The sequence below is a fragment of the Caretta caretta genome, chromosome 24 (genome assembly GCF_965140235.1).
Source record: "Caretta caretta isolate rCarCar2 chromosome 24, rCarCar1.hap1, whole genome shotgun sequence".
Lineage (NCBI taxonomy): Eukaryota > Metazoa > Chordata > Testudines > Cheloniidae > Caretta > Caretta caretta.
This window is the reverse complement of record NC_134229.1, coordinates 543,851-569,567: the sequence shown is the minus strand read 5'-3', so window position 1 is coordinate 569,567 and position 25,717 is coordinate 543,851. Positions and strand designations below refer to the sequence as shown.

The 25,717-nt window shown below is 59.2% G+C and overlaps 2 protein-coding genes across 3 annotated transcripts; one reads left to right on the top strand and one right to left on the bottom strand.

Annotated features, from left to right (window-relative positions):
* Positions 1-5,266: 5,266 nt before the first annotated feature.
* Positions 5,267-13,604, top strand: MTX1 (metaxin 1). Its single transcript, XM_048828585.2, has 8 exons — positions 5,267-5,396; positions 7,603-7,672; positions 8,482-8,561; positions 9,996-10,088; positions 10,667-10,849; positions 11,318-11,394; positions 12,385-12,539; positions 13,147-13,604. Exons 1-8 carry the CDS (start codon positions 5,316-5,318, stop codon positions 13,368-13,370), a joined length of 963 nt encoding a protein of 320 aa, XP_048684542.1. The 5' UTR covers positions 5,267-5,315; the 3' UTR covers positions 13,371-13,604.
* Positions 13,605-17,954: 4,350 nt separating this feature from the next.
* LOC125625922 (lysosomal acid glucosylceramidase-like) lies at positions 17,955-25,148 on the bottom strand. Of its 2 annotated transcripts, none has more exons than XM_048828559.2 (11): positions 25,019-25,148; positions 23,307-23,439; positions 22,780-22,971; positions 22,536-22,682; positions 22,237-22,370; positions 21,272-21,444; positions 20,661-20,898; positions 20,303-20,527; positions 20,033-20,196; positions 18,726-18,851; positions 17,955-18,487 (listed from the first exon to the last, which is right to left on the bottom strand). In XM_048828559.2, exons 2-11 carry the CDS (start codon positions 23,371-23,373, stop codon positions 18,385-18,387), a joined length of 1,569 nt encoding a protein of 522 aa, XP_048684516.2. In that variant the 5' UTR covers positions 23,374-23,439; positions 25,019-25,148; the 3' UTR covers positions 17,955-18,384. The 2 variants fall into 2 exon arrangements, with proteins under 2 accessions (XP_048684516.2, XP_074978990.1); XM_075122889.1 differs by lacking the exon at positions 25,019-25,148 and adding an exon at positions 23,657-23,913.
* Positions 25,149-25,717: the final 569 nt, after the last annotated feature.

Below are 25,717 nucleotides of genomic sequence, written 5' to 3'. Positions count from 1 at the left end.
CAGCCAGTCCCCTGGCCTGCCCGGGAAGGGGCTGGAGGCAGGCAGCGGGCTATTAGTGGCCATTAGGCCTGCAGACAGACAGCAGGGCTCGTGGGCCAGTACTGTACCACCAGGTAAATCTGTGCAGGAAGGGTAATGGCCCCAGATGGCAGAGGAGGTGACTCCCAGCCAGCACCCACATGGCATCAGTGACTCACTTTCCAATGGCCCAGCCTCACCAGAGCTCTGATTAGCCAGGCAGCCCTGCCTTGGTGAGACAGCCGGACCAGATGGCTGCCACCAGCCGCCTTCCCAGGCCCAACTCCTCACTCACAAAAATTAAACCTGACGCCCTCCATTCAGATCCTGCTGGCAGCTGCAGGGTCATGGGGAGGTCAGTCAGTCTGGAGCCAGCCCTGGTGTATGCTTGTGCGCCCACGAGTGCAGAAGACATGCATGTACCCTGCCCCAGTGTCAGCCCCCAGAAGGAGGATGGGAACTTGGAACGAAGGATGGACACGCTCTTCCAGCTCCTAGCCACTGTGGGCTGGAAAGCTGAGTGCAACACGTTGCACAAGTGACCCTGTGCACCTCTTTGCATGAGCAGCCAAACACTGGGCTTTGCATGAGCACCCCTGGGAGAGGTTTCCTGAAGGGAGTGTGCAGTGCAGCATACGGCCCATGATACACCGTCACCCAGCCAACACTTGTCACCAACCATCCTGCCGACCTGCCCCACCTGCAAACGGGACAACCTGCCCTCCTCCCTGGGCCTGGGGAGGTTCTGTGGGCCCAGCACTCTCAAGAAGCAGAGGGAATGTTGGCACGGGAAAGGTCCGGGGCAAGGCTATGGGGAAGAGGCTGCTAGGCAGGGAGAAACTGCTCCATTAGCTTCAAGGGGGGGAGGGGTCATGCTCCAGGGAAGGCAACAGAAACCAGGGGCCCCATGAGCAGATGCCAGAGACCAAAGGGGAGAAAAAGGGATGTGTGTGACTGGGGCAGCTCCAGAGCCTGAAAGGTCACCCCCTCCCATCCCCCAGGGCCTGCCAGAGACAGGGGGGTCCCCCCCCCATCCCACAGGGCCTGCCAGAGACAGGGGGTCACCCCCCCCATCCCACAGGGCCTGCCAGAGACAGGGGATCACCCCCACATGCCCCAGGGCCTGCCAGATACTCAGGATATTTAACTCCAGCCACGCATTTGAGAGTCTGCCATGGTGGGTGTGTGGGGGGGTCCCCTCTCCTCTCCCCATGGGAAGCCTAAGTCCCAAGACAGGTTGTTCTCAGACCTCGCTGGAGGTGAGGCAGCAAAGCCAGGCCACCTAGCAGCTGCACAGCTGCATAAATCAGCTCTCAGGACCCGACCTAGGCTCCAGAACAAAACAAACAAGGTCATCGAGGAAGCTCCTTCACCTCTGAACTCTGCTAGCAGGGAAATGCAGAGTGGGGCAGGCAGGGACCCACAGATCAGGGGATGGGGAGGCACCATTGGTCAGGGCACTCAGCCGGCATCCCACAGGGCCAGGGCAGCAGCGCACATGCGAGGGTCGCAGAACAAGGCCAGGCCGTTGATCCATGTGCTCCAGGGCCCAGCTTCTGGTGATGGCCAATGGGATATGCCGTGGATTGAGTCACAAACCCATAGTTCCATGCCATTCTCTAGCTGGGGCTGGCTGCGCATCCTCGCTGAGTGGCCTGCAATGACACGGGTCCTTTCCAGTGAGGCTACGGATGATCAGGGCATCTGGGGATGGCAGAGGTTTGCAGGACACAGACTCTGGAGGCAGTGTGTGGGAGGGTCGGTTTACAGAGAGTAAAGACAAGTGACTGGTCTGATTTCCTGTTGTTGCCACAATGGATTGGAGCCCCCAGCCCGCCGAGGGAGAGGGCAGGGTCCTCACTCCAGTGTCCCATTCACTCCCACAGCATCATGCCCTGCACCATCTCTGCACCTCACTGTCTGTGGAGCCTGTCAGATCTCCCGAATCCTGCTCTGCCATCCTGGTACCCTCCCTCTGCCCTGCTGGGGGGATGCGGCAGTGGGGCTGGACCCTGGCAGGGCGAGAGCTGCGACTCTCCATGCCTGCCTGTCAGCATGTGGGGAGTGTTCCCCAGCTGTTTGGATGTGTCCGTATCTGACTGGGGCCCATGGGACACAAGGAGCTCCCTGGCGAATTCACGCAGCTGGCCGGGAAGGTCGTTCCTGAACCACAGCCAAGCCCTCTGCCGCACCAAGGCTCGCTGAGTGCAGCGTCAGCCGTGTTTACTCTTTGTTTCCATTGCCGTCATAACAACAAGATGAGCCGTGCCCAGGTGGGCTCCCTCCAGCCCTGGCCCTTCCTCCTGCTCTCAGCCAGGCAGGCCAATGCCAGTGGCTCGGCTGGATCTACTGCGGCAAGAGACTAAATCGAGTCCTAATTAACAGGGACTCCAAAGAGGGAGGGGGAGTTAGAATTCCTGCTTGGATTCTCCCAAATTACAGAGAGCAGAGATTTTCCATCCCTTTGCGTGTGCTGCTCCCCCACCCCTGTTTTCTTTCCATGGCAACATGCACTCTGGAACGCAGGCTGCGCGCTGCTGGGTGGTTTTGGATCCAAGCATCACGACCTCCTGAAAACATCCAATGTCTGGACAGGCCCACACCACCCTCCTCGCTAAGAACAGGAGCGGGACTCAGATGTGCCGCTGGCTAGAGAGGCAGAGGCAGGAGCTCTTGACACGGACACCCCAGGGGACTAGATCCAGAGAGAACATGGTAAAACTGCAGCTTGTTCTGGGGTTTTTCCCCAGCTGAAAGTCTGCTCCAGGCAGCTGCAGCCCCAGAGGACCCACAAATGATGGGAAAGGGAGAGGCACACAGCTATGCTCCTTGTGATGCAAGCACCCCTCTCTCCAGGAATGAGAGCTAGGAAGAGCAGGCAGGAGGGTTGTGTCACCACTCAGCCCACGGCCTGTCATGCATGGGGAGGGGAGACCCGCAGGTATTAACAGGCCTGTTAGCAATCCTGCAATCTCCCTCTCTAACAACAACATCCCCAGGGAGCCCTGGGCCTTGATTCGGGGACTGCTTCACTTCTGTTCAGCCGCAGCTGACTTACTTTCCTTGCACGTGTTCTCTGAGGGGGGCAAGGCTGCCTCTCCAGCAAAGACCAAGGCTTAGTGTGGCAAATCCAGCACCCACTCTGCCTTTTGTTGGCACCAGGGATGAGCCCCAGTTGCAGATGCATGTCAGGGTATTAGTTCCTTCTATTTCATGTTTGCAGTTTTCAGGTAGTACTTTTCAGTGCAACAGGCTTCAAGCGTTACGGCCTCTCTTGTAAACCCTCAGTCCCCAGAACGGTGTGCACAGCAGAACAGTGGCTGAAGGACTGAGAAATTCAGAGGTGTGGGCTAGGCATGAGAAAGAGGTTTTCAGCTGGGAGTCGAGATGGGGCAGGGAGAGATACAGGGAGACTCTTCCTTGCAGGAAAAGCTGAAGGAGAGGCTCTTTCACCCACAGTAGCCAGTAGAGCTGCTCGGGGAGCAGTACAAGGCCTCAATATGCTGCCTCTGGAGCCTTCACAGGATAAGCAGCCAGGGGTGAGAGACAAACATGGTGTCCCTGAGACAGGGGGAGCCTTCTTCAATGCCTCCTAACTCTACAGTAGTTTTGCACGCAGGATACCTCATACCATGATGATGAGTGCATTGTAAACACAAAGACTGCTGCAGCTGAGCCAAGCCTGTAACCAGACATAGCACAGTCCAGAGCATCTGTCACAAAGCTGTGACCATTCCCGGGGGCCTGTCGAAGCTGCAGCAATTTGTGCTAAACGGCTGTCAATTCCCTGCTCACTTGAGGATCACTAAGAGCCTTACCAGACACAGCAGCCCCATTTTGGGAGAGAAAAGGAGGACTTGTGGCACTGAACGCGTCCGATGAAGTGAGCTTATGCTCAAATACATTTGTTAGTCTCTAAGGTGCCACAAGTCCTCCTGTTCTATTTGCGGATACAGACTAACACGGCTGCTACTCTGAAACCTGTCATTTTGGGAGAGGATCATTATCACTGTTCCACATAGGGGAAACTGAGGCAGAGACCAGCTCTCCCCCCCCCCCCCGGAGATTTATATGGCACAAGATCACACAAGGAATCGGTCACAGAGCCAAGAGAAAAACAATCCCCCAACCAGCTATCCTTCTGCAAACACCCCCCCAGCAGCTCTGACCAGCTGTCCCATACAGGGCGGGGTGGCAGGTTTACGATGTGGGGACTAAGCTAAAATGTTCCAACTCTTTTATGACTTGCTGCACATTCAAACCATTCTGCGCAGATTCCCAGTTTAGCTGCTACAGAAAACCAATGTGACAAATAATTCATCCTTGGAATTTGCAACACTGAAAGAAGAAGTCCGTGGGGAGATACAGGCAGGCCCTGTGGAGATATGGGGGCTGAGAAAGAGTTGCACGGTCCGCTGGGGAGAGAGAAAGACCAGGCCTCTGCAAGGGGGTGATGGTGGGGATTCGGTCTCCAGGATGGCAGGGCACAGGGAAGGTGCAGGGGTATCAGGCTTGGGGGTATTGGGACACAGGGGGTCGGGGTATGGGGGCACAGGGGAGTAAGGGCATGGGGGATTATGGAGGTACAGGAGGGTTGGGGTATGGGGGTACAGGAGGGTTGGGGCACAGGGGGTATGGAGGTGTGGGGGATGGGGGTATGGAGGTGTGGGGGATAGGGGTATTGGGGCACAGGGGCATGGGGGATTATGGGGGCACAGGAAGGTCAGGGTATTGGGACACAGGGGGGTATGGGGGTACAGGGAGGGTAGGGGCATGGGGGATTATGAGGGCACAGGGGGATTGGGGGCCAGGGCTCAGGGGGCATCGCAGGGGCTGGAGGGGGCACAGGAGGGTAGGGGGATGGAGGCACAGGGGGAAGGGGGCACAGGGAGGTATTGGGGCACAGGGGGCAGGCTCAGGGGTCATCGCAGGGGGCGGGGTCTGGGGGCACGGGGGCGGGGCTGAGGGGCGGAGCCTGGGGCGAGGGGGCGGGGCTGAGGGGCGGCCCGGGCCGTGCGGTTCCGGGGCTGAGGGGGCGGGGCGGGGCTGAGGGGCGGAGCCTGGGGCGAGGGGGCGGGGCTGAGGGGCGGCCCGGGCCGTGCGGTTCCGGGGCTGAGGGGGCGGGGCGGGGCTGAGGGGCGGAGCCTGGGGCGAGGGGGCGGGGCTGAGGGGCGGCCCGGGCCGTGCGGTTCCGGGGCTGAGGGGGCGGGGCGGGGCTGAGGGGCGGAGCCTGGGGCGAGGGGGCGGGGCTGAGGGGCGGCCCGGGCCGTGCGGTTCCGGGGCGGGCGCGCGGGAAGATGGCGGCGCCCATGGAGCTGTTCTGCTGGGCCGGCGGCTGGGGGCTGCCCTCGGTGGACCCGGACTGTCTGGCCGTGCTGGTGAGCGGGCCCCGGACCCCCCGCCTCTGCCTGCCCCCGGGGGGGGCCGGTCCCTCTCCCCCCCCCCCGCCTCTGCCTGCGCCCGGGGGGGGCCGGTCCCTCTCCCCACCCACCTCTGCCTGCGCCCGGGGGGGGGCCGGTCCTCGGCGGCCCAGCAGGGAGCCCACGGGGGCATGCGTGGGGGGGAGGTGGGAGAAGGACCGGCCCCCCCGGGGGCATGCGTGGGGGGGAGGGGGGAGAAGGACCGACCCCCCCGGGGGCAGGTAGGGTGGGGAGAGGGGAGAAGGAACGGCTCCCCAAGGGGGGCAGGCGGGGTGGGGGGTGAAGCACAGAAAGCCATGGGGGAGATCATGTCTTACTACTCTATTAGAGTTCTTCGAGGGGGTCAACAGCCATGTGGACCAGGGGGATCCAGTGGACATAGTGTCCTTAGATTTCCAGAAAGCCTTTGACAAGGACCCTCACCAAAGGCTCTTATGTAAATTAAGTTGTCATGGGATAAGAGGGCAGTTCCTTTCATGGATTGAGAACTGGTTAAAAGACAGGGAACAAAGGTTAGGAATAAATGGTAAATTTTCAGAATGGAGAGGGATAACTAGCGGTGTTCCCCAAGGGTCAGTCCTAGGACCAATCCTATTCAGCTTATTCATAAATAATCTGGAGAAAGGGGTAAACAGGGAGGTGGCAAAGTTTGCAGATGATACTAAACTGCTCAAGATAGTTAAGACCAAAGCAAACTGTGAAGAACTTCAAAAAGATCTCACAAAACTAAGTGACTGGGCAACAAAATGGCAAATGAAATTTAATGTGGATAAATGTAAAGTAATGCACATTGGAGAAAATAACCCCAATTATACATACAATATGTTGGGGGCTAATTTAGCTATAACTAATCAGGAGAAAGATCTTGGAGTCATAGCGGACAGTTCTCTGAAGTCGTCCACGCAGTGTGCAGCGGCAGTCAAAAAAGCAAACGGGATGTTAAGAATCATTAAAAAAGGGATAGAAAATAAGACGGAGAATATCTTATTGCCCTTATATAAATCCATGGTACGCCCACATCTTGAATACTGCGTACAGATGTGGTCCCCTCATCTCAAAAAAGATATACTGGCATTAGAAAAGGGCAACTAAAATGATTAGGGGTTTGGAATGGGTCCTATATGAGGAGAGATTAAAGAGGCTAGGGCTTTTCAGTTTGGAAAAGAGGAGACTAAGGGGGGATAGGATAGAGGTCTATAAACTCATGAGTGGTGTGGAGAAAGTGAAGAAGGAAAAGTTATTTACTTGTTCCCATAATATAAGAATTAGGGGCCACCAAATGAAATTAATGGGTAGCAGGTTTAAAACAAATAAAAAAAAGTTATTCTTCACTCAGCGCACAGTCAACCTGTGGAACTCCTTGCCTGAAGAGGTTGTGAAGGCTAGGACTATAACAGGGTTTAAAAGAGAACTGGATAAATTCTTGGAGGTTAAGTCCATTAATGGCAATTAGCCAGGATAAGTAAGGAATGGTGTCCCTAGCCTCTGTTTGTCAGAGGGTGGAGATGGATGGCAGGAGAGAGATCATTTGATCATTACCGGTTAGGTTCGGTCCCTCTGGGGCACCTGGCATTGGCCACTCTCGGTAGACAGGATACTGGGCTGGATGGACCTTTGGTCTGACCCAGTCTGGCCGTTCTTATGACACAGGTTTTGCACCCCAGGTTTCCTTTCTGAGGCCTGGCGTCCAGATCCACATGCCAAGCCACCTAAGCTAGGCAGTCAAAGCCATGGAGAGGGGTTTGGCCTAATCGCAGCCCTCAAAGAGAATTTGGCACCTAAATCTGGGTCATAGAGAGGCACTTGTCTCTGCTGGGGACTCCCCTATCCTGGAGCCATGGACCTACACTGCTTCTTGCAAGAAACAGGAGGAGGAGATGTCACCCTATAATCTTTAGCCGAGTCACCCAGGATGTAGGAGACCAGGGTTCAGTCCCCCTGACATGGAGAAGGGATTTGAACTTGGGTCTGCCCATCTGGCAGGTGAGGTCCCTAACCACTGGTCTGTGGGGTGTTCTGGGGCTGTTCCACCATGACTGGAACCTGGGTCTCACGTCCCAGCTGAGCGCCCTGGCCACGGGAGTCATTCTCACTCTGAGCCAGTGCACAGTTAAATATTTATACACAGATGTCCATCTGAGTCTTTCTTCCACTTCTCTTCCAGACCTACGCCAGATTCACAGGTGCGCCGCTCAAAATTCACAAGGTCACTAACCCATGGCGAAGTCCCTCAGGTAAAGGGGCCTATAAGAAAGGGGGAGGGGCATGTGGGGATAGAAATAAACAAACATGAGGTGCACACGCGACTATTGGAGCCATCACAAGCCACCAGAAAATAGGCAGAGATTATCTCTCTTTTACAGATGGGGAAACTGAGGCATGGTGAGGTGCCCAAGGCAAACTGGTGGGACAGCCAACATCAGAACTGGGCAGCACTGCCTTTAAACAAAGCCTTGCATTTAATTTCCCCATTTCGTTTAAGGAGGCAGGCAAACAAACAGCTCCTCTCTCCTGACTCCACGGCCCTGCCCTGGGGTGAGGAGACATTCTCCCTTTTGGAACTCAGCTGTCAGAGCAACCCAGAACCCATGTCAGAGCTGACAGCTCTGCAGAGCTCTGCGACCAGATGGCCCAACATGGTGTTTGTTACTTCTGAATCCTGTCTGCCACACATAGCCTGGAGACTCCTCAGCAGGGACTAGGCACGTGGAAAATTCGTGTGTGAAGTCCAGCCAGTTAAGAGCTGTCCATGTGCAAAATCCATTTCACCCTGGAATGAGTCTTTCACATTGTTCAACACCAAACCAGTTCAGGCTTCCAAAAGGAAGTCACTGCATGGACTGAGACCAACCACGGAAACCCTCAGCACCACAGGGGCACATGAAAACAAAGGGATCTCTTGCAATCTACGTGTGATGCTGGCACCTGCGCCAGGATCCCCGATGAGAGCAGACGGGGTTGGGGGTGCTCACTGCATGCAGGAGGCCTGTGAAGGGGCAGCTCTGGGCAGGGTCTCCCCTCTATTCCCTTTCTCTGCTTTCAGGGTGTTTACCTGCTCTGAAGACAAAGGAGGAAGGTGTCCTCTCCCAGATGCACCAGATTATCACTCATCTCAGGAAACAGGTATGGGATGGGGACACTGACTCAGGCCCTGCTGCCCCAGAGCGAGAGGAGACAGTCACTTCCCACCTGCGGCTCAGGCCTATGGGGGGTGGGAGCTGGGGAAAGCTGAGAGTAGAACCGCGGATGGAAATAACTGTGAGGGCTTTGCTGCAGTGGGTGGGGAGCCGAGAGCCTGTAGGAAGCATCCCTGGGGGAGGTGGCTCAGCAGGGTCTGCAAAACCCTGCCAGTGGAAGCATTGTGTTACGCAGCTAAGTCTCCAGTTGCCACAGAGCCTTGCCAATGGACCTATGCAGCGAAATCTGGCTGGTCCTGCAGTCAGTCTGGACTAGGAGAGGGCTGAGAACTGCCACAGCCCAGCTCAGCTCCCCAGATCCTGACCCATCTCCACTGAGCAGCACTCTGTACTGGCCCTGTCCCGAGGGCCCCTGTGTGGCCATGGAGGAGAGGGCAGAAGATGCAAGGGTCCCCGCCAGAGAAGCCCCTCTGTCCCTGTGTGCTAGTTTCACCCTTTGAAGTTGCTCTTTCTCTGGAACTTGTGTCTGAAGATTCAGTTCTTCCCCTCCTGTCTTCCCTGGCCCCAAGTGCTGAGGCAAGTAGGGTACCAGCTCTGTGGATGGTTTGCCTGAGGCTGGCTAGCTGTGGGAGGAGCACAAGTGGCTCCTTTGAGGCCTGAGGGAGGTGTCAGTCTGTGGACTCGGGCGGCTCTCAGACGCCAGGGTGTGTGCCAGCCACACCACTATTCAGGCTGCTCCCGGCTCTGTGGAACTAGGTCTGCCTGGTGCCAACTTTCCTTGGAAAGGCTGGAGACGCTCCCCTTCACTGCTTGCACCCTTCATCCCAGACTCCGCCTTGGCCCCAGCTTTCCTGTTCTGTGTCATGCAGCCGCACAGACGAGCACAGCCACAGCCAGCGTGTTCTGAAATGAAGCAGGCTTCCAGCCAGGTTAAATACACCAGGCAGCGCTCACTGCAGGGCTGGCCAGAGTCTCCCCTTGAAAGCTGCAAGGGCAGCAGGCCTGTGCATTGGGCGCCTGTCCACACACCTCCCCCCAGCCCGTCGATACTGCTTCCTGGGGCGCCTCTGGAAGTCCAGGCTCATGTGAGCAGGGTTCAGCTTTGGCAGAGTTGGGTCTCGAAAGGGAACACGTCTCCTCAGAGCAAACAGCCGGGTGGACGAGCTCTGACCCCTGGGCTCTTGGAGTCGGCTGCGCATCAGCGTGTGCATTTTAGGAAAAACCCAGGCATGGCACTTAGTGCCTGGAAAAGTGTTGTCTGTGAAGGGAACTTGCCTGGGGCCCGTGTCATGCCCGGCACCCCGATGGGGGCTGCATTGCTGTGTCTGTCTCTGCAGCTTATGGAGAGGTGGCTGGAGCACAGGACGGGCTCATTCACCACTTCCAGCCCAGGCCTCACACTGTTCCCTTTACTCTGTAGAAATACAACGCTGACTACGATCTCTCTGCGAGGCAAGGGGCAGATACGCTAGCCTTTGTGTCTCTGCTAGAGGAAAAGCTGCTACCCGTGTTGGTGAGTGCTCGCGTGGGCCAGTGGAAGGGTTCCCGGAACGCTGCTATGGGAGGAGCTAGCTAGTTCGCAGTTCAGATGGATTCTGGGTCCAGCCCAACGGGACGGGCCCTCACAGCGAGGGACTGAGGCGTATTGGCAGATCCCAGAACCACAGGGTGGAAGCTGCGGGTTGGGACTATGGTGCAGTGACAGCTATGGGAGGGTCTGGGGTAGCAGAGTGTCTTATAGGGCACTGCCAGGGCTGCATTTGGGTCCCCAGCCTGGGGAGGCTCCCAGCCCTGTCACTGTAGCCTCTAATGCCCCTTCAGCCCTTTAGTGTCTCCCTGTCTCTGGGGAATGTGCCCTCCAGCACAGCGGGATTCAGTCATGCAGCACCTGCCTGTGCAGGTCCATGAACCCTGTAGCACAGCTGCAGGCCAACTCTGCAAGCCAGGCCCTGTGGTGGCCTCCGTTCCCCAGGGCCTCAGAGAGAGACGAAAGCAGCCTGCGGAGCGTGAGCCATGCCCCTGGCTGCGCTGGGGCTGCAGAAAGCAGCCCTGCACTAGTTCTCATGGGTCACCGCTGTCCTCGTGCCCTAGATTCACATGTTCTGGGTGGATGCAAAGAACTATGTGGAGCACACGCGGAAATGGTATGCGGAAGCCATCCCCTTCCCGCTCAACTTCTTCCTGCCCAACCGCATGCACAAGCAGCATCTGGAACGGCTGCAGCTGATCTGGGGGGACAGCTGTTTGGAGGACGAGGAGGAGCTGGAGAAGGAAGTGAGTGGGCTTGCTACCCTTGTGGCAGCTGGGAGGGCTGCCTGGGGCTCCTCTGGGAATCCATCACCCTGCCCCTACATGGAAGCACCATGAGGGGTCACCCTGTTCCCAGCTGCTGAGCATACTCCTGGTTCCCGCTAGGTTAGAACAAAGCCAGCTCCCATGGGGTGGTTAGTGCTTGAGGGCTCAGTCTCTGTATTGAGTTTAACCCTTTTGTGCCCAGCCCCAGAATGCTCTGTGGTCGCTGGCTGTGATGCAGAAGCCAGAGTCGGTCCCTGGCATGGGCAGGTCAGCCAGTGGCTTTGCTCCCAATAAGGATGATATTTGCTCTCTTTGCTGGCGTTCTTGGATTGGAGATAGCTCAGTCCTGGGACATGGCCTTTGCCAGGGGAGGTGGGGTCTCTGCCTCCTGCACCTCGTGTGCTGAGGAGATGTGACACTGGGGCTGCTTCTCTCCTGATCCCATAGATGTACCGCGAAGCCCGGGAGTGCCTGACGCTCCTGTCTCAACGCCTCGGGGACCAGAAGTTCTTCTTTGGAGACTCGTAAGTGGCTCTTGGAGGAACGTTCTTTGTGGGGGAAGTGAGGGCTCTTTCCTCACCTGCCCACACGTGGCTCTCACGCCCCTGCCCAGCACTCGTGGCTGGGAGCAGAATGTCCGAGCAGAGGGGTTCGTGGTGTTAAGTCTCAGATCTCCTTGCAGCTCCCCGGCGTGCTGCAGGACACCGGCCTCAGCAGCTCTTTGAAAGAGCTCTGAGTATTATAGAGAAACCTCGGAGGCAATTAAAGCGAAAGGGGGGCCGCAAGCTGGGCTGAACAGTGTCTCTCTAATGGAAGGCAGGGCCTTGGGGAGGGGGCAGTTACTTGCGTCCCATTAGGCTCCATCCGTTCCCACTGCTGTCCTGACAGTTCCCCTTCCTCTCCCATAAACCTGTGAGCCAGGACCAGATGTTCCAGCACTTCAGCCACGGCCTGCGTAGGAAGTTTTAGCCCATTAGACGGATGCCTTGTTTGCTTCATGTTTAATGGGCCCATAATTTATGAAGCTGTAAACGGTAATGGCTGAATATGCTGCTTATTCACTTCCAAAGAGCCAGCTGCGGTGAGTAGGAATCAGAGGAGACAGACACTTATTCAAGCGCTTGCAGAGAAGCCGTCTCCTGCCTTTGGTGACCCAGCACCTCTGGCATTCAGGCACCTCCAAGATTGCCTGCAAGAGGGGTTGTGAGCTCCCGCAGCCAGCAGCCCTGCCCAGCTCCTGGCAGCACCGTCTGCTGGGACAGGCCAAGATGAGCGTAGCTGGGCTCACCCCCCACAGCCCACACTCCTGTCTGCTCCCTGCACACTGGGACTGCAGTAGCAGGGAGAGGAGCAGCCTCAAGGGCTCTAGGTAATTTTGGTCATGCCCAGTGCACGCAACAGTTGTACCCTAGTGACGGTGTGAATTTGGGCCAGCCTGTTCCAAAGCCTGGGGTCCTGGGCCCCTGGCACTAGCAGAGGCCAGGAGCCACTAGCACAAGCTCTCTGTGCCGCAGCCCCGCTTCCCTGGACGCGTTCGTCTTCAGTCATCTGGCACCTCTCCTGAAAGCCAAGCTGCCCAACGGGAAACTGCAGCAGCACCTGAAGTCCCTGCAGAACCTCTGTGACTACTGCTCCTCCATCCTCAGCCTCTACTTCCCCTGGGACGGAGGTGAGGAGCCAGGCCTCCAGCCTCTCCTTCGGCCCTGGGCAGCTGGGGGTCAGCTGGAGTCACTGAAGCAAGGTCACAAAGATGTGGGGGGGATGCGAACAGGCTTGAACCGTGCCTCAGACCCCACTAGCCACAGGCTGAGGCTTGCTAGTCCATGGCAGATCAGGAGAAGTGGGCCAGTGCCTTGGGGAGGAGCTCAGCTCACCTGGACTGCTCCACTCCTGGCTGCCAGGGGATGGGGGGGGAGACTGGACTTCCCACCAGGTGTAACACAGGGACCACTCTGTGTCAGCTGTGGTGTGGGCGTCTCCTGACACCCTGCTGGCTGTACCTGGGGCCTGGTGAGGGTGGGGAGCACCCCCTGTCTGGCTCTTGGAAAAGGAGGGGCAGCTTCTCCCTTTTTTCTTCCCCTGCTGCTTTTGGACCCCTGCTCCAACCCTTCCCTGGGCTCGCTGTGTTCACCCGTTCCCCAGCAGCAGTGCCCCTCCCTACCCCGAACAAGGGTAACATGTCTATGCTCTTCCAGGCTGCCCCCACTCTCTGCCCTCTGGGCTGGGGTACAGTTCGCCAGCTGGGTCTGGTTTCTGACGTGTCATTTCCTTGCAAGGGGACGCCCCATCCAGCACCCCCAAGACGTCTGCCTCTGAAGGGACCGAGTCCGAGGAGGAGCCCTACAAACGGCGCAATCAGATCTTGTCGGTGCTGGTGGGACTGGTGGCGATGATTGGCTACGCCTTCCTCAGCGGGATCATCTCCATCCAGCGGGGCCCTCCTGGGGCTGCCGGCCCCCGGCCAATAGCCATGGAGGAGGAAGAAGAGGAGGAGGAGTGAGGCACTGGTCTCAGAGCTTTGATTCTCACTCGTCTCAGTATCACTTGAACTCAGTTTTTTTTTACAGTGCTGGGTATGGCCTACTCTGATTCCTGCACACTGCCCCGTGTCCCGGCAGGACCCAGTGGCCTTGTTCAGTCCGGATCCCGGCGCTGCTGCAAACACCAGCCCAGATTTCTAGACCGTGTTGCAAGCAGTCTGCCCCCCACTAATAAACCCGGAGCGCCCCCTGAAGGGCATCTGTCTGTGCTCTCTGTCTCTGCCCTCTGCAGCCCTGGGCACAGAGCCTGCATAGTGCTGGGCTGCTCAGCCCTCGTGGACCAATGCGCTGGGCCCTCCATCTCTACCCAGGGCAGACCTTCCCCACAGGGGGCATGCAGGACAAAGCAGCATGGAAAGGGAACCTTGGCTTGAAGCTGTCCCTGCTGAGCTCTGCCCCACAGTTCCCTGGCTACCCCCAAGACAGCGGGAAGAATCCTTTTGACTTCACATCCAGCTCCAATTGCATCCCTCTGTCCCTGAGGGCTGTGTTGCACGCAAGAACCTGCCCCTTTCCAGGGCGGGGAAGCCGCAAGTGGAGCGGCCTGGCCTAGAGATTCACAGTGACTCTGCCTAACTGCTTGGCTTTTGACCTGGCCCTGCCGGCAGCTCTAGCCCGGGCCAGCAGCCAGAACCAGCCCCTCAGGGAGCTGCCCTGAGATTGCCAGTCCAGGTCAGAGCGGCAGGGCTCAGGGAGAGCAGTGGCCATTGGGGCACAACCTGTCCATGGGGGAATATTTCCCCAATCCACGTCACTTACTGGGTAGCACCTGTCCTGAAGCAGGGCACTTGGTATCTGCAGCCGGCTGCTTTCGCTGTCCAGTCAGACCTCGGATCCTCCCCGTAGCATGGTGTGCCTGGGGTTAACTGCCCATGGAAGGAACCTGGGTCTTGTATTGTAGGGCAGGAACTAGGAGACTCCATTTGCCTTCTCTCACCTATTCATTGTTTGTTCTCCCTCAGTCACGGCCTCTCCCAACCCAGTGGTTCCAGTTGTTTCAATCTCTCCAGGACACTGATTGCTTCCCCGGCTCGTCTCTGGGCCCCATCTGTCCCGCCGTATCCGTTGAGGAAGAGCACCCAGGGAAGGGCAGCCCAGTGCTTTGCCTGACAGTCTTTTCATGGATGTTTCCATCTTGTTCTCTAGCCAGCCCAAGGCTTGGTTTGCTGTGGCTGTGCTGAGCACAGACCAGCCGCTCTGAGCTGGCCATGGTAATGCTCCGGGCCTTCCCCAAACGCTTCACTCACAGTGCCCCCGGTCAGGTTTATGAGGGGTTCATGTGGTTCTCTCCAGTGTGCATTATCCTGGCACTTCTTGACAGCGCAGCTTAGCTACTCCTTAGCTAGCTAATCGGTCTGTGTCAGCTGCAAATGTCCCCTCCCTGGTCGCAGCCTGGAGCCCTGTGGCACCCACCGTTAGCCACGTGCCAGGCTGAAAATTCCATTAGTCCTATGCTTTGTGTGGAACTGGAACTAGTTTCCTACTTCCTACATTTGACAGTCCAAATGAATACCACCTTTTGGTGCCAGACCCAAAGACTGCCAGGGCTCCAGTCCTCTCCCCTGTTACTCAGCGGGTGCGCAGAGCCAAGGGGCAGGCAGGGGAGATGTGCTGAAGTCCAGCTGTGCACAGCTGTGCCCAGCGCTACAGCACGGCTCAGAATGCTGCTTCCTGGAAGGTCTCCAGCCCTTGCTGCTGGGCATGGGGCAACCAGCCCAGCCCAGTGACTGACCGGCCTCTACGCCCACCCCACACACTTCCAGCTAGGTCCAGTTTCACTGCAAAGCTGTCAGCTTTAGGATACTGGTGCCCCAAATACAATAGACCCAGAATGCCAGGCCAGCGCTCACACACAGGACCTTTACCTGGTCACTAACAGCAGCCTCTGCCCCCAGGTGCCAGGAGGAGCTGCAGGAATAGACCTGGGTAATAGACAAACACCTGTCAGGGATGGTGCAGGAATTCTTAACACTGCCTCAGCACAGGCCGCTGGACTCTGACCTCGCATGGTCTCGCCTCACCCTGCGTTGCTGTGACACCTCCAAGGACAGCAGCATAGGCCTCAGGCCCCCGCTGCCAGAGCCCTGACAGCACCATCCGCTCCCCAAGAGCCACAGCCATGCCCAGAGGCCTGACTGGTGACCTGGGGAAGCCCTGCTGACTGGTTTGTAACATCTAGCCAGAGCTGCAGGCTGCACCTGGAGAGGCACAGACTGGCTGGAGAAGTGTCTCTGCCAGGCAGCCGCAGGGTTTATCCCCACCACCCTGGCCCTTGTGCCTCACCTCTGCAGGGAGGAGAGGGACCTGGGCTGAGGGGGACGAGGAGGTACCTGAGCCCCACTAATGCTTTCCCACAGTGGCTACTGAAAGACCAGCAGCTGGGACTGACTACTGGTGGCAGGCGGCCTGGGCTGGCTTTGCTCTCTGAGCGGGAGGGAAGAAGTGCTGGCTCCCCGAGCAGTGGGAGCTGAGGGAAGCCCCCTTACCCTGTCTCGCTGCCGTGGTTTGAGAGGGGCCAGCAGGGAGTTGCTGGCCTGTTCACGTTAGAAATTCCTCCAGTGCTGACAGCTTTGTTTGCATTCCTGCCTGCACGCCGGCCAGGACGGGGGCTTTCCTTGGCACTGGTGCTGCCAAGAACACGTAGCTCCAGAGCGAGCAGCCAAGGCCCTGAAGACAGCAGAGCACAGCATGAGGGGCTGGAAGCACTCGTCTGAGGCAGGGACACCGTGAGATGGGGAGGGCAGGCAGTTAGTGCATGGTGCTGCACCTACAGTACACACAGGACTCCCTGCCCCTCGCCCGCTCCTGGGGAGCTGCACCCAGGCTCCTCCGGGCCTCGACTACGGGTGCTGGCAGGAGGGCCGGGGTGACAAAACGCAGTGCTGCTGAGTGTGTGGGGGTGCTAACGGAGAGCCCTAGCTTCATGTTACCTGTAACCCCTGTGCTGCACCTCCTGCACCCACCTTATCCGGGGCTTGGCTCGCGGGGCCATGCGAGGGCTTCTTCCAGCTGCTCTTACATTCCTAGGCTCCATATGGCAAAGCAGCTCCTGGGTGACAGCTGGCAGGGGAGGCTGTTTGCATTACGCAGCCCTTGCCTGTTCTGCCCTGTGGCACCTCTCCCAGGATGCCTGGAGGCAGCGCTGTGGCTGCCCCAAGGAGAACGCCAGGGCCTGTTTCCCTCCGATTTAGCCAACCAGGCTGCAGCTCTGGCACAAGGTCCTGGCACTGCTCACAGGACAGAAGCTCCTCTGCTGTGCACTCGACAGCCTGATGTCAGCCAGCGCCCATACCCCAGTTTCTACAGTGCAGCCCCCTGGGCGTGGGGAGCACCTGCTGGGGAACCATGCATGGCCTGGCACTAGCATGGCATGCTCGCAGGCACGGCTACAGCCCCCAGCACCAGAGGGCTGAGGTTCCAACGCGCTACCCTGTGCTCCGCTTGCAAGGCCAAGAGGTCTGGGGGCGCCTGTAACGGGCACTTTCCCAGGGCATGACATTCACCCAACTCGCTTGGTGCTATTTGCCCCCCCCCCCCCGGCGTACATGTGGTGACCCTACAGCTCAGCACCCCACCCAGGTGGGTCCCCCGCTGCGCCGTGCCGCAGCTTACCCTGCGCTCCCGCCTTTGCAGCCAGCTTGGGAGTGACCATTCAGGGAGTGACGCAGGGCCCTGGGCCAGGCTGAAGGCAAGCAGAGCCCCTCAGCTTCTCCACTGTGAGTCTGTACTTGGAGCAGGGCATGCCCCTCCTCGCACACAACCCCAGCAGGCAGGACAGCTGCTTCTGGGGCCTCCCAGCTGCTAGCCCAGCTGGCAGGGGCCCCGCCCCTCACCCTGAGGGGAGAATGACTCACCTCCCCCCCCCTTCTCAGGCTTCTGCTTCCACCCCATGTCAGGCCACCCCACCCACCCCTGCCGCCCTGGATAACATCACTTTGGAAGTATGTGCTGCATTCTCCCACTGCCAAGTAGCGAGGGGAGGATGGGGGCGGGGGGCATTGCTGCTGCCTCTGGCCCCCGAGCTCCCTGCCACTGGAATTACCGCTCCAGTAGGAAACCGCAATGGATGGGCTCCCGCTCCCTTTGGAAAGGAACCGCAAGCTTGGCTGACGTCAGCACTCTGATTACATTCCCGTCTGCCTCACTCCGCATCACCTTCCAGCACAGACGCCAGCTGATAAACGGCACTGCTGAGCTAGCAGGAGTGGGAATTTCCTGGCCCCAGCCTGACCTGGGGCCTGCTCCGAACACTCCTGCTCCCCATGGAGACACCGGCCTTCATGTCACACCTGGACAGAGCGACAGGCTGGGCCCTTGGCTTTGCTGCTACCCCCAGCCATTGATGGGCCAGCGCTCCAGGCTCTGGGCCTGCTCAGAGGGAACATTCAGCTACTCTTGGGCAGCGAGCCCTGAAGCTTCCTCCCCTCCACCCTTCTCCTCACCCAGGCCCTTCCCCGCCTCACCTGACCCCTCCCCAGCCCACAGCTCTGGCCAACATCCAACCAACCAAGGACAGGTGGAAGAAAAAACACCAGGAGAAGGTGTAGAAAACCTGTTTCTTGTATTAAAACAGCTAGGAAACAGTGGGACCCGGTGCTCTGGGAAGAGGCCCGTCGGGCTGGGGAAGGCAGAGGGGTGGGGGAGCCCTGGGCTGGGAGGCAGGTACCCAGGTGGGTCGGTACTCAGCATTTGCTCGGTCCTGGGTCTGTCATTTACAAGCAGGTTGGTGCATCCTAGCACAACAAAGTCACTCAATGTGACCCCGCCCAACCCCAGCCTCCCCCTCCCTTGGATCCTTCAGGTCCCCTGCACTCAGCAAGGCAGCTGACTGGGTGAGATAGGACCCATCCGCAAGTCCCTCCCTGAAGGGATGGGGGGGTTTCTGTGTTAAATGGGGAGGTATCAATGCAGGGGGGCACGTCCTTCCTCCCCCGACAGCCCCCAGCTGCGATCCCGCCTGCCCTGGCCTACTCCTTAGCGTCTCCACAGGTAGGTCTGGATGGAATCAGCCGGAGCCACAGCCTCAATGAAGCCAACGCCTGGGTCTGAGATCCCGAACGGCACATCCGTGGGGTACCTGGGGAGAGTGAGGTGGGGTGGTGATGCACATGGGAGAGGGGGAGGTCGGTCCGATGGAATCGGAGGCAACTAGAGGGGGGGCTGGGAAGGGCTTTGGGGCTCTTTCCCCCAGGAGGTTTCCTTTCTGCAGCACCCCCATCCTGGGCACCCACCCTCCAAGCTCCTGCCCCACTCGGAGAAAGGCAGCGCCTGGTCTGGACAAGGAGGCAGCCCTCATGGCCCGGCCAGGCACTCACCTGTTCAGGACCACGAGCGCGGCAGCCCGGTCTGGGCGCAGGAAGGCCGCGTACTCCAGGTTGCACTTGTAGCATTTCTTGGAGATGAGCAGCCGCACGCGCTGGGAGCCCTCGGAGACGAACTTGCTGCACAGACAAAAGCGGGAGCAGTGAGTGCACGGTACAAACAGCATATGGAAAGATCATTAAGTGGACTGCCGAGACCCTCAGCAATTTTCAAGTGGTCCGTGAAAAAAAAAGTTTGAGAACCACTAGAGCTCCACTCCAGCCCCAGCTGCATTAAAGACTAAATTTAGATGTGCCTTTCCCCAGGCTGCCGGGATCTAGTGCACAGCCAGCTGCACACTGCAAACCAGCACACGGACGGCTGCTGGGAGCAGCAGGGTCCTGTCACAGCACTGCTGCAAGTCAGCTAGGGTCAGAAATGCACAGTCAGGCCAAAGGGGCTGTGATGAAGTGGGACTGTTCTTAATGTTTCCTCTGAATACTGTAGGGGTGCCTCAGTTTCCCTATGCATTTCTTACGTCTCTAGGTGGAGGGATAAGGGGGTGTAATTGTTGCAGAGCAAAGGGCCAGTGTACATAAATGGCCGACACACTGTCTCCTGGCAACTGATGGCCTGGGCCCTTCACACCCCCCCCCCCCCCCCAAGATGATAGCCAAAGCTAAAGGAGAACAAAGGAATCAGGTAACCTCCTGGCCCAGGAAAGGGACAAAGCCCAGAGGAGGGGGGTTGGAGGGAGTTTCAGTTTGGGACTGGCTGGAGACATGGAGTGAAGGGCAGAAGTGGTTGTCTGGCTCACTGCCCCCCAAAATGGACCCAGCTGAGGGTCCGGTTCTCTGCACCTACAAGCTCTGTTTTAGACTATGTTCCTGTCATCTAAGAAACCTCTGTTTTACTGGCTGGCTGAGAGTCACATCTGACTGTGAAGTTGGGGGGCAGGACCCTCTGGCTTCCCCAAGACCCCGCCTGGGCGGACTGGCTGTGGGAAGTGCACGGAGGGGCAGAGGATGCTGAATGCTCCAAGGTCAGACCCAGGAAGGTGGAAGCCGTGTGAGCTGCTTGCCCTGGGGACAGGCTGCTCACAGAAAGGAGACTGCCCCAGAGTCCTGCCTGGCTTTGTAGGGAGGAGGTCCAGAGCATCGCCAGGGACTCCGTGACAAGGGCACATTCCGCCTGGTGTGTGCAGGGATACGTACACACGACGAGCTGCACCCACCCTCCTGTTCACGTGCACAGGACATAACAATGCCAGCTGCACCAGGCAGCTCAGCCCTCTCCAAGCCTTGGGCAGGGCCCAGCTCACCTGAAATGGCCCATGTGGTAGAACATGGGCTGCTTGTAAAAGAGATCCTTGCTGCTGTCCACAATGACCGGGCTGTCCACGTAGTTCTTGCTCCAGTTGGGCCCCCCGTCCATGTCCAGGGCCAGGTTCCAGTCTGTCCAGCCCGTGACGTAGTTGTTCAGGTTCTGTGAAGGGGAGATGGAGACGCTCAGCTGGAGGCTCTTGGGGGCCAAGGCCCTGGCTCCTGCCCCCCAGAGGAGGCTGAAGCAGTGTGCACTGAGGGGGTCTTACTGTCAGGATGCTGTGGCTGTACTTGCTCCCTCGGTCCCAGCCACCCAGAACCACCCTGGGCTCCCAGAAGTAGGACCCTGTGGAGGCCTCTGTGGAGAGCAGGTAGTAGCTGGGGAAGAGGTGGTGGGTGATGGACAGCGTGAGGTCGATGGGCGCCAGGAAGTCCAGGTACCAGTGAATGCCAATGCCGTTGATGAAGCTGGCGGCCACAGGGTCATTCAGGACCTGAGAGGAGGAAGGAGGAGGTCACCTGCTGCCAAGGCCACCACCAGGGGTGGGGGGCCTGGCTGGTGCCAACCCCTCCACCAAGCCACGCTGCCTGCTCGGAGCCGGGCAAGGCCCAGGCACGTGGACTCACCACTTCCGCCCAGTAGGGCAGCATCACTCGCTGGTCGTCCAGCATGATGAGCTGGATGCCCTTGTGCGAGCTGTTGGCCAGTGCCGGGCCCAGGTCCTGGGCGATGAAGTCCCGTTGGTGCTCAGGAGAGAAGCCCAGGCACTGGAAGGGGTAGAAGACGATCTCTCCAGCCGTGGGCTCGTTCCCAGCTGTCACCGCCCAGAACGTCAAGTTGTGCTTGGCGTATTCGTCCAGGAACCTGGGGGCCAGGAAGACAAGAAACATTAGCAGCCCCAGCCCCGCCCCACAGTGCCCCTCCTGGGGTGCAGAGACTAGACCCTCTGCCCCCCACCCGCATAGTCTGTAGAGACCTCACCCGCAATAAGATCGTTTGGGGGCAGTTCTCTGGGCTGGGCAATACTGGGGGTCAGACTGATGCTCACAATGGGCCCTTCTGTGATTGTCGCTCTGCTGACTCAGGGAGCTCACATGGACTCCTCCAACGCCCCATCCCTAACACCCATCCAGCCCGTTCCCTTGCACAGCACCAGGGCTAGCTGTACCCACAGAGACCCGCCCCATCCTGCCAGCTTCTCTCCCCAGGAGAGCCCCTGCCCCGCGCTGCCCTTTACCTGATGAAGTAGTTGGCCCAGGTCTTGTGATACTTGTCCCCCGGCTTCCCTTTCAGCGTGCCCCTTCCTGTCATGGCTCCGTTAGTTTTCAGCCAGATGGGGGACGTCCAGGGACTGGCGTACAGGGAGAGTGGCGTCCTGGCCACAGCCTGGGCATGCTGGAGAATGGGGATCTGAGGGGCAGGGGGAGGCAGAGGATCATGCGCTGCAGTGGCCCCGTGAGCGAAGCTCCCCAGACCACCTGCCCTGCGGAAGCCTCCCTCCACCTGTAGCCTCCCCTGTGAAATGGAGCCCCCATGTCAGGCTGCCCTGGGGCGGGGGCTGAGCAGAATTCGAACACTGTACAGAAACCCACCCCCCAGGCGAGAGCAGGGCCCAGGGACACATGGGAAATGGCACCTCATGGCCCTGACCCAAGTGGCCAGCCTGGCTTTGACAGGCCCAGGGGCCCCAGTGCCCCCCAGAAGGGGCTGGGAGACGCCTGCCCAGGGGGATGTCAGGGGCGGCCAAACCAGTGTCGGATGGAGAGACTAGGATGATCGTGGAGGGGCAAGTGCCAAGGGGGGGGGCTCAGTCCCAGCCTGTGATGGCCACAGGAAACACCCAGCATCAGGCAAGGCCCGGGAGCTTGGCCAAGGAGCAAACTGAGACTGGTCATTTCCTGCCGCATCCTGGCTCCCCTTCCCTGCCTCCAGTGCCGTCCCCCCCAGCCCGTCCCCCTTCCCTGCTTCCAACACTGCAGCCCCAGCCTGTCCCCCTTCCCCACTTCCAACACTGCAGCCCCAGCCAGTCCCCCTTCCCCGCTTCCAGCACTGTTCCCCCAGGCAGTCCCCCTTCCCCACTTCCAGCACCCCCCCCACAGCCCGTCCCCTTTCCCCGCTTCCAACACCCCCCGCAGCCCGTCCCCCTTCCCCACCACAGCTCCTCCCCACCCAGGGCCCTCACTCGCCGCAGGAACTGCTCACTTTCAGCTTCGTGTCCTCCTCGGTCAGGCTAAAGTTCCTCAGCTCGAAGTCCCCCTCAGAGTCGTCATAGGTGTAGAGACGGACAGAGAAGTCACAGCTGGCCATGGGGACGCGGACCAGGTTGTACTCGATCCCTGTGGGACAGGAAGGAGGTGACCCGGGACCCAGAGCCGGGCCCTTGTCCAGCTGAGTGGACAGTAGGAGGGAACCAGGCCCAAGGGCCTTGCTGTGCCCTGGGGGTCAGCAGCCCCGCTTGCCCCACCATGCCTGTATCTCCAGGGCCCAGCCCCACAACTCACCTTCCTCTGAGAAGTACGACTTGAGTAGGTTGGTCTGGGCGCCCGGGGACAGGGCCATGATGTTCATGGCGGCAGAGTCTGTGAGAGCCCCGCCAAAGCCCTTCACTTTCTGGTACTGCTGCGCCGTGTCCAGCTTCAGCAACAGATCTGCGGGGCAGAGAGCAGCTCGGCTCAGAGCCCTGCAGCTGGGAGCAAGGGCCAGGGCCAGCCCTGCCCTTTGCATCCCTAGTGCCCAAGCAGATACCTGGGGCCGTGGAGTCGCTCTGGAACCTCCCCTCGCTGCGCTCCAGCCGCTTGCCTGCCTTGCTGCTCTCATACTTGGCGTATGTGCCCACGGCCGGGACGACAACGGGGTCCAGCGTGTCACAATACGAGGCGTTGCATTCACACACCAGAGAGTCGTGGCCAAAGTTCTTGGCATTGCAGGGATAGCCGCCTAAGGATGGGGAGACAGACAGGGCTGGGGCCGGGCTCTGGGTATAGTTTGAGGCTTCCCCACCCCTCCTGGGAGAGGATACCCACCCATCGATCCCATTCCTCCGAGCTCTGGGGATGCCCCTGAGCAAGGTCCCTACCACACGGTCCCAGACACCCATCCCAGGAGCAGCAGGGTTCTCAGCACACCTGTTTGGTCCCTCAAAGCCCAAGACTCCTGCACCAGCTGATACCCCACAATGCCCCACCCCACCCCGAGGAGAAGTGCAGAGGCTGAGCGCCACCCAGGAGGGACCCTTGCGCAGGTCACACACACGACACGTCACAAGCGCTTACCTGCCGCCCCAGGCGCTGTCTGGATGAAAAGGAACCAGCCCAGGATGCTGGCGCACCCGGCCCACATGGCGCCTTTCCTGCCCAGTGTGACCCCGCAGCCAGTCCCAGCGAGCACGGCGCTGGGCACCTGAGCCTGAAAGCAAGATGGAGGCTGTAAGTGTCGGGGCTGCTGGGTCACCCACTCCCCACTCACTGCCCCCTTGCTGGCTTCAGCCTCAGGAACAACCAGGCGGCGAGCCCAGCACTGCGGGGGCTCCTGGAGCAGCACATGGGGGGAAGGGTGGGGCAAGCTGCCCTGCAACAGGCTGTGTCCTGGAACAGAACTGGCGGCCCAGAAGAGTCCTCTTCACCTGTGCACCCTTGGCGTGGCTTGGGCTGAGTCTGTCACCTGCCCTCAGCTCTTTGGCCCCAGGCTAATCTCTGGCTGCCCTGCCCAGTTTCCCTTGCAGCCAGGGCTTGGCCTGGTCCTGCTGCTTTCCCTTTTGTGCACCCAGACTTTCCTCCGGCTCTGCCCCCGCAGCAAAGGCTCCTGTCCCTGCACTGGGGTGGCATCTCCCCCCATCTCAGCTCTCTCCCCTTCTGCCTGTCTCAATGCCAGGGCCAAGAGGAGCTGCTTCCCTTAGGACTCTGGCCAGGATTCCCCCTTTCCTAACGCGGCCCCATCTCCTCCCGTACAGCCTGCTCCAGCCTCTCCCTCACCTTCAAAGCACCACCCAGCTCCACTCCTGGCTCCAGCAGCGTCTCCCCACTCCTACACCTGCTCCACCCTGGCTTCTCCGGCTCCACCCAGCTGCTTGCCAGAGCTGCTCCCTTTCCCTCGCCCACTTCTGAAAGTGAACCTTCCCACTCAGTCCCCCAGCTCTTCCCATTGCCCCCATCCCCACACACCCCTGCAGCCATCCCCTGCACAGGTCTTCAGGCGGGAACACTGTGTGCCTCCATGGGACGGGCAGTAACAGTGGCTGCTCTGCATTCCCCATGGGGGTTCAGCAGCCACGTATGGCTCAGCCATTCAGGGCCCCTTGTGAGATGCCATGCACAAGGGCTCCCAAGTGGTGGCTGCAGAAGAGCCCTCAGCTCCAGGGAGAGGGGCTGTTGGGTGCTTTTAACCTCAGTTTCTGAGCTCTGCTCTGCATAATTGCACCCGCAACTAAAGCGTGTCCAGGCTCCAGTTGAGCTGTGCCCAGTATGTTCTCTGGGCATCGCCAAGTGCGGCATTTCTCCAGCTGGTAGTACGGGGAGCCCAGCTGGGCCCTGCCCACCCTAGAGAACTCGCTTGGCATTGGGAACATAACTTAAATAAGGGACCAAGCAATGAGTCGGCTGAGCGACCACAACGGCCTTTCATTGGGACTGGCTGTGCCTAGGTGCGAAGCCACCGCCATGTCCGGCAGGTGGTGTAGCACAGTGATGAACTGGCAGTGCAAACGCCCCCCCTTCCCACAGTCCCAGTGCGTCATGCATGGACCCGGGATTCACTAGGTCTAGCCCTGACTCTGCTACTCCTAGGTCTCTGGGCAAGACTCTGCCTCTCACAGAGCCCCGGTTTGCCCATGTGTGGAACAGGGCAGCTCCACCCTGCCTCCCATAGGCCAGTGCGGGTTAACTAATGAACACACTCTGTATTCCCCGTGGGCAGCTTTCCACTTCCCCGAACAACCTCAGTCAGCCCCCATGCCCAGCACCGAACAAACCAGACTAGCCCCACTCACCTGGTGAGCCAGCAAAGCAGAGACCCCTGCTGCTGAGACCACAGGTCCTGCTCTGCCTCTCTCCCCAATCCCCAAGAGACTGGGATGCAGTGGCACCTGCCTGGTGGGGCAGGAGCTCTGTGGGAGGCGATGAGCCAACCTGCTCAGCCAGAAGAGTCTGTCATGGGGAGAGGGAGGTTCCCTGGCACTGACTGAATTCTAAAGGGAATCTGGGGAGGATTTTGCAACTTTTGCTCCGACCCTCCCAGCAGCATTTGCAAACCTCTGGTCACACAACACGACCCAGGAGCAGGGAAGGCCCCAAGTGCTGGTCTGGGGCAGAGGGAGAGGACCCTCAGGGGAACCCCCTACCTGCCTCTCCATCTCTCCCCTGAATTCCTTCTATGGACTTTCCCTGATGCACAGGATCAGCCCCACCCCCAGTCCAGAAACCTGGGGACAGTTCAGAGTTTCTCCTCTGTAATGTGTTTGTGCCACTTCTGCTCTCATCTCTTTTCAGGCTGTTGTCTCAGGGTCCCCTGAGCTCTCCTGTGGGTCTCTGTAAATGCTCAAGTCTCCACCAGTCCAGACAGCAAACCAAGTGCTGTCTCTGCAGATGTCTCCGGTTCTCAGCATTGCCTGAGTCACCCCAACACCCCACCTTGCCTCTGGCCACAAGTCTCACGGCAACAGTTCTGCAACCTAATAATCTTTGGTTTA

Excerpts from the sequence above, each read along its gene's own strand:
- LOC125625922 (XM_048828559.2), bottom strand. The coding sequence starts at position 23,373 with ATGTGGGCCGGGTGCGCCAGCATCCTGGGCTGGTTCCTTTTCATCCAG. Across the intron at positions 21,445-22,236 it reads AGGAGGACACGAAGCTGAAA|ATCCCCATTCTCCAGCATGC; the intron begins GTGAGCAGTTCC and ends CCTGCCCCTCAG. Across the intron at positions 18,488-18,725 it reads GCGCTCGTGGTCCTGAACAG|GTACCCCACGGATGTGCCGT; the intron begins GTGAGTGCCTGG and ends CACTCTCCCCAG.
- MTX1 (XM_048828585.2), top strand. The coding sequence starts at position 5,316 with ATGGCGGCGCCCATGGAGCTGTTCTGCTGGGCCGGCGGCTGGGGGCTG. Across the intron at positions 5,397-7,602 it reads CGGACTGTCTGGCCGTGCTG|ACCTACGCCAGATTCACAGG; the intron begins GTGAGCGGGCCC and ends CTTCTCTTCCAG. Across the intron at positions 7,673-8,481 it reads CCCATGGCGAAGTCCCTCAG|GGTGTTTACCTGCTCTGAAG; the intron begins GTAAAGGGGCCT and ends CTCTGCTTTCAG.